The 7,207-nt window shown below is 32.0% G+C and overlaps 2 protein-coding genes across 2 annotated transcripts; both read left to right on the top strand.

Annotated features, from left to right (window-relative positions):
* The first annotated feature begins 4,325 nt into the window (after nucleotides 1–4,325).
* On the top strand, nucleotides 4,326–5,120 carry LOC145957450 (protein FAR1-RELATED SEQUENCE 5-like). The gene has a single exon (XM_083073709.1). It carries the CDS (start codon nucleotides 4,326–4,328, stop codon nucleotides 5,118–5,120), a length of 795 nt encoding a protein of 264 aa, XP_082929835.1.
* A 96-nt stretch (nucleotides 5,121–5,216) lies between these two features.
* Nucleotides 5,217–6,595, top strand: LOC145957449 (protein FAR1-RELATED SEQUENCE 1-like). Its single transcript, XM_083073708.1, has 4 exons — nucleotides 5,217–6,122; nucleotides 6,195–6,314; nucleotides 6,388–6,444; nucleotides 6,554–6,595. Exons 1-4 carry the CDS (start codon nucleotides 5,217–5,219, stop codon nucleotides 6,593–6,595), a joined length of 1,125 nt encoding a protein of 374 aa, XP_082929834.1.
* The last annotated feature ends 612 nt before the right edge of the window (nucleotides 6,596–7,207 follow it).

Here is a 7,207-nt window from a genome sequence, read left to right as displayed (position 1 = left end):
TCTTCATCTTTCTGTCATAAATTTCTTTATGATGTGACACTATTATTGATCTATTTTTTTATTACATAATAATTTTTAATGATAACTCAGTTTAATACAATTTTACTACATTTTATCATTTTTTTATGCAAATATGTATTTAACTATTTATTAGTTTATACTTTTAAATTTGAGAATTAGGGTTATAAGTAATATCCAAATATTTATAAGAACCTTTATTTTCAAGGAAAAAAAACTCAAAGTTAACCCTATAAAGAGTAAATAAATTTGTAGTTTTTAATTAATTTTATCATGAATTCAAATTTGTTTCAAATATATTTTTTATTGGACATATGTTATATAATAATAAGTAAATTCAAAATAAATAGACTTAACAATAAATAATATAAAAAATTATATATGAATAACTTTGAAATATGTTGATTGTTGCTTAAAATTGAAACTAAAGAAAAAGTCGAATTTGTTGTTTATAATTATGATTAGAAATAATATTTTTTATCGAATAAAATTTATTAGTAATTATAAAAAAAATCATTAAATAAAGTATATTGAAAAAAATCATTTTATAATTTTTAATATTTAAATTAAATTAAATGTGCTTAAAAAGGTGCTATGGGCATTTCTCAAAATCCATTTTTATTTTCATTCCAAATTTTGGTATGTAATAAAGAGTGAGATACTATTTATTTTCATTTCAATTAGCAGTCTTTTTTTAAAAGCATAAAAGATACTTGTCTATAGGTTGAAAAACATGTTCCTTAGTGGGGAGTGGGGACTTTTAATTCAGTTACATTTTGTTGTAAATATGAAGTACTACAAAATACACGAAGATATACATCGATTAATTTTAGGTTTTTTATAATGATTTATACATATCAACTTGTATTATTGACTTTCAAAGAAGCTACGTGCATGAACATGAGTTGAATAGCTTGATGCTATGCAAAATAATTTATTTAACGTTTGACAAATGACAAATATTTGTTTTTTAAAATTATCTCAGAAATAAAAAAGTTTATGTGAAACATAACCGTTTTAGCATCTTGGATAGACATAAATTCGTTTTTAATAACTTTTATTTTCTGCCCGTTGGTGATTGGCTTATTGTTTTTTTTTTTTTTTCGTCCCTAGAATATCCACCACTGATAGCAGTGACTAATCTCCTCCCTACGTTAAACGCATCTCAAAAGATGGGATAACTGACCCCAAGATGATTAGTTTATTGCTTACGAATTAAAATGTTTTTAATTCTCCGCTTAATTGCCTGATGCTAAAAACAGTACCATTTTTCTTCGAGTTATGATGTTACTCGTTCTCTTTGATTCTTCGAGTTAAAAATTACTATTGATATTATGAATAATAAAAATTAATAAATTTATCATAAATGATTGACTGATGGCATAGTAAAAATCACAGTAAACTAATGCATAGTCTGTTTTGTTATGTAAAAAAGTTATTAAATCTATCGTCGATATGTTATTTATTTGGGATTTTTTTTTTCTTTTTCAGTTAGCTGTTACCTTCCTAACATTATGTATTTTCTTACATTGATTCAAAAGTATATGGATGCCATGTTCACTTAAGATTAATGGCAAAAGATGACTAATAATTTAAGAGATGTTTGATAGTGGAAATTTTTTTTTATAAAGTTTACAAATTATAGAAATCATAATTCCTGAAAATAGTTAAAATATGTTTGATTACTCGTAAATATTTTTAAAAGTATTTATAAAGATTTTCAAAAATTAAAAAGTTTTATGTTTGATTATAATAATATATTCTTAAGTATTTAAATTTTTTTATAAAAATATCCTTTATTAAAATAAATTCATTAGATATATTTATTTACTTAAATCTTATCACAAATATGATATTAAACTATTTTAAAAAGTTGAAAACAATAAATAAACAAAGAAAAATGTTACATAATAATTAAGAAGGATAAATATATATTATTGTATTTCATTCAAATACCATTAAATTGTAAAAACAAAATAGATTTTAATAATATTATTAAAATTTATAAGGTTAAAAAATAATGAAATATAAAAAAGAGAGAGAAATAAGAATCAGGATCCTCTCCTGCCATATTGATAGCCTTGAGGATGCTTGGAAGTTTTGGGTTGATTATGGCGGGAGAGTTGGATTTGGAGTAAGGAAACAATACACACACAAAAAAAAAAAAAGATGGCTCAATTTCATGTTGTAGGTTTGTTTGTTGCAAAGAAGGTTTGCGAAAGCCAGACAGACGAGATTATAAAACAATTAATCCAAGACCGGAGACCAGAACAAATTGTAAAGCAAGCCTGGGACTTAAAAACATGTGTGGAAAATTGATAGTGCATGATTTTGAGGAGGAACACAACCATATTTGTGACACCCTTACTACCCCAACACATATATTGTAATAATGAAAACTTAACAAAAACAATTTCTCTATTTCGGTAAAAGGGTTCGCATGAGAATCTTCAAAATTATTCTTCAATAACCACAACGATAAAAATGAAACGTGAGAGTTTACAAATGATTTTCAAAAATAATATTTACAATTCTAATTTCATATAACAATCTATGTCCTAAAGAAAATCCTCTGCCCCGATGTCACAATATCAGAGCATAACCACAACTCAACCGTTAGCATTCTAGATGTCACTCGTAGTCGGATCTTCCTCACCTAAAATATCCACAAATCGCACGGTGAGAAAAGAAAACATCTATATATATAGCACATAAGAAAACACAACTTATTATCTCATTATAACTTAATATTCATAAATATTTCAACATATCGTATTTTAATCAATCATACATCGTCATCACGTCATAATTCTCAATCACACCAATCATCACAAATCTTGCACTTCACACTATGCCAAGGTCACGCTACCCATTTAACAATCTCAGGTCGTGCTCACCCTTGATATAACACTGTGCCAAGGTCACGTTATCCCTATCCCAGGGCCGTTCTCACCCTTGACATGTTAACCAAGGTCACGATACCCACGTAACAATCCAGAGCCGTGCTCACCCCTGATATAACATTGTGCCAAGGTCACGTTATCCCTATTCCAGGGCCGTGCTCACCCCTGACATGTTAACCAAGGTCACGATACTCATGTAACAATCCAGAGCCGTGCTCACCCCTGATATAACACTGTGCCAAGGTCACGTTATCCCTAATCTAGGGCCGTGCTCACCCCTGACATGTTAACCAAGGTCACGATACTCATGTAACAATCTCGAGCCGTGCTCACCCTTGGTCATAGGTGTGAAGAACCACAATCACATCTCATTCACATCCACATCCACATCCAAATCCACATCTCAATTCCACAATACATACACAATCCACACAAAATGGTGATTCACATACCCCTCAAGTAATTCATCATCTAGATCATCAAATAATATAACAATAACATTCATAAACTAATATAACAAACAACAGAATTATCAATTTAATATAATTTTAACGTAAATAGTAAAATTCCCAATTGTTCCAAAACCTAACTCACAAGCACTTTTCTACAATTTCGTTCTCCCTCTCAGATCATCATTCTTACAAATTATTAGCATATCTATAATCCTCAACACATACAGAATCTAATGGGATCCTCAATTTCTCAAACAGAAATCATCCAATTTTTCACAACCTAACTTACAGGCACTTTTCTATAATTTCGTTCTCCCTCTCAGATCATCATTTTTACAAGTTAAACATATATATTCGTAATCCTAAATATATATAGAATCACATAAGATAGTTAATTCTCCAAACATAAATAATTATAAAATTATTCATAACCCTAAGGGCTCTTCCTCTACCCAATTCCCTCATGTAACTCTACATATAAATAATCTCTTTTTCCCCCGTACCTGGATAAATAGGAACTCGGGCAGAACCTCCTCCTCTTTTTCCTTAAATAAGAATCGGAACTAAAACTGGAGCAGAACCTCATCCTTTGAGTTCCCCTTGGTCTTCAGAGAGAAGAAGAGGAACGAAAGAGAGAACAGAAGAGAAGAGAGAGTGAGAATGAGAGGTGTGTAGAAATGAGAGGATTTGAGGCCTATTTATAGGATTTTTCGCCCACCTACCACTACAGCCCGTTCCAAAATCGGAACGGCCCGTTCTGGGCCCTTCAAACCTACGTAAATTTTTCAACTGGAATGGCCCGTTCCCAAACCAGAACGGCCCGTTCTCAAACCCAGCAGAACGGCCCGTTCTGCTTCTACAATTTTGGCCATACTGACTATTCCAGAACGGCCCGTTTCAAAATTGAAAAGGCCCGTTCTGGGCCACGAATTGGGCCTTTGGCCCACGAAAAATGGGCTGTTACAATATTTTACATATACAAGAAACAACTCATATGTTGTCATCTCAACAAAAACTTTCAGAAGCTCAATGTCAGCAAATTGATCTAGCAGATGATGCTGGCTTACAACAAAGAAAATCATTTGATTTGATGAGTAAAGAAGTGGGAGGAAGAACTAACTTGGGATATACTCGCCTTGATCAAAAGAACTATCTCCGAAAAAGAAGGCAAATGAGCTTGGTACATGGGGAAGCTGGTTATCTTTTGCAATACTTTCAAAGAAAGTTGGTTGAAAGTCCACCTTTCTATCATGCCTATCAACTAGATGTTGAAGATCAAATTACTAATGTCTTATGGGCAGATGCGGGGATGCTAATTGGTTATGGATATTTTGGTGACGTGTTTTCTCTTGATTCAACATATTGCACAAATAGTTCGCATAGACTACTAGCAGTGTTCTCAGGATTTAACCACCATCGAAGAGCAATGATTTTTGGGGCTGCACTATTATATGATGAAACAACAGAGTCATATAAGTGGCTTTTTGAAACATTTCTGGAGGCACACAAACAAAAAAGACCCCAAACAATTTTTACTGATCAAGACCAAGCAATGGCAAAAGCACTAGTTGAGGTTATTCCTGAAACTTACCATGGCTTATGTACATGGCACTTGATGCAGAATGTCATCAAGCACTTAGGCAATTTAATGAAGGGGGAATCACATTTTCTTAGTGACTTTAAGAAATGCATGTATGGCTATGATGATGAAGAACAATTTGAGGAAGGTTGGAGAAACCTCCTTTAAAAGTTTGATGTTAAGGAAAACACTTGGTTGCAAAGAGTGTATTCTGTGAGGGAAAAATGGGCATCTTGTTACCTGAAGAAGGCTTTCACATTGGGAATGCGAAGCACCCAACTTAGTGAAAGTGTGAATTCTGATATTAAAAGTTTTATCAATGTGAATTTGGATCTTATCAAGTTTTTTAATCATTTTGAGGATGTTGTAGAAGAAAAACGGTATAATGAATTGAAGTGTGAATATGAAGCACGTCAAAAAATTCCAAGACTCAAGAACCCATATTCTGATATCTTGAAACAAGTGTCTGAGCTTTATACTCCTACTACTTTAGAGTTATTCCAACATGAGGATGAGTTGTTTGAAGCATGTTCTGTTAAGAGCATAAATGTAAAAGCATCATTAGTTGATTGTGTTATTGCCATGGTAAAGGATTTAGGAGAATGGAAAGTGTCATTTGATTTGGATCAAAAGATAATTCATTGCTCTTATTGTAAATTTGAGACATTTGGCATACTTTGTTGTCATTGTCTAAAAGTCTTTATTCATATGGATGTTAAATCAGTGCCTAAGCAATATATCCTGAAGAGGTGGACAAAGTTAGCAAGAAGTGTGTCTTTACCTAATGTTAGTGTTCGTCATGTAGTAGAAGATGCTCAATTGACTTCAACACAACGTCGTAGAGACATTTGTCCCCGTCTTATGAGGATAGTTGATGAAGCATGTAGGAGTCACGAAACATACACGTTGTTGAGCAAAGTTACTGATTTATTGGACAAGGAAATGTTAAAGTTTCAAAATAAACAAGTAAGTAATACTCAAGTTAATGAGTTCCTTAGTAATGTTATAGAGATTGCAAGAAACAATGATGGTTCAACACAAGTAAAGGGGTTCAAGAAAAAAGAAGGTAGAAAAGGTTCAAAGCGTTTGAAAGGTTGGGTAGAACGCCAACTTAGTAAACGAAAGAAAAAGGGTGACTCAAGTGTTTCACAAGATCAAGATCTTACTAAGGTATTATAAAATTATGAATTTTACCATGCATTAGCTTACTTAAATACATAAACTCTCTCTTTTTGTATGCAGAATAATGAGAGTAAACAAGGTTCAAAATTTGTGAAGGAGAGGATAGAGTACAATTTAGAAATGCCTAATATAAGTGCATCCACGTGGCTTAATGATGCATACAAACAACAACAATCTATGGTAAGCTAATAGAAATTTAATTGTGAGCAAACCGAAAAAATATTTAGTGATTAATTGATAGTCTTTTGTGTAGGAAATCAATGATATTTCAAGTCAAGTTAGTGCTACTAGTTTTACTAGTTTATTGGTGGTAAGTTTCAATAATTTGGATGGGATATCACAAACATTTTAATAACTTGCAGATTTTACTGGTTTCATATATGTATTTAAAATATTAACTTGTGTCTTTTAAATTGTAGGCACCACTTGATGGGGATATCACAACTTTGACCAATCCATAGAGATGTAAATTAAAAGCTACAACTAGCTACTTGCAATGCTTTTTGACCATTCTGTGATGATATTCAAAGCTATTCGCAATTCTGTTTTGTTCCTAATTAGGCAATTCAATTTATGCATTTTTGTTATTGCACACTCTCTGTAATTTTGATATTGCACACTCTTTGCAATTCTGATGTGTCACTTATTATGCAATTCTATTTACAATTCATATTAGACAACAACCATTAACAAGTAATTTGCAATTCTGATGTGTCACTTATTATGCAATTCTAATTACAATTCAGATTAGACAACAACCATTAACAAGTAATTTATAATTGTACACAAAACAAATGCAATCAGCAACCAATTTTGCTTAAAATTGTTACATAATAGGAATAGAATTTCAAATAAATTGGAGCAGTACAATATCATTTTCAATTGAAACTCATTCTCCAACCAGTCCTTCTTCTCCACGGTGAACACGCGGCCACACATTAGTCTCCTCAATAGCGCCAACACCGCCAACCAGAAATCCTTCATACACTTGCTTTTTAAAACCATAAATAAAATTGCTGCACTATTCAAATTTGGATCCAAATTCGCACGATGGCATCCGCCGCCACGCGCTC

The sequence above is a fragment of the Cajanus cajan genome, chromosome 4, assembly GCF_000230855.2.
Source record: "Cajanus cajan strain Asha chromosome 4, NIPB_CcT2T_4, whole genome shotgun sequence".
NCBI lineage: Eukaryota > Viridiplantae > Streptophyta > Magnoliopsida > Fabales > Fabaceae > Cajanus > Cajanus cajan.
Note: the sequence above shows the minus strand (reverse complement) of the source record. Positions and strands in the feature narration are given on the sequence as shown.

Bases quoted from the DNA above. Each gene is read 5' to 3' on its own strand.
- LOC145957449 (XM_083073708.1), top strand. From the start codon at position 5,217: ATGCGAAGCACCCAACTTAGTGAAAGTGTGAATTCTGATATTAAAAGT. The intron at 6,315-6,387 runs GTAAGCTAATAG...TCTTTTGTGTAG, and splicing joins ACAAACAACAACAATCTATG to GAAATCAATGATATTTCAAG. The intron at 6,445-6,553 runs GTAAGTTTCAAT...TTTAAATTGTAG, and splicing joins GTTTTACTAGTTTATTGGTG to GCACCACTTGATGGGGATAT.
- LOC145957450 (XM_083073709.1), top strand. From the start codon at position 4,326: ATGGGCTGTTACAATATTTTACATATACAAGAAACAACTCATATGTTG.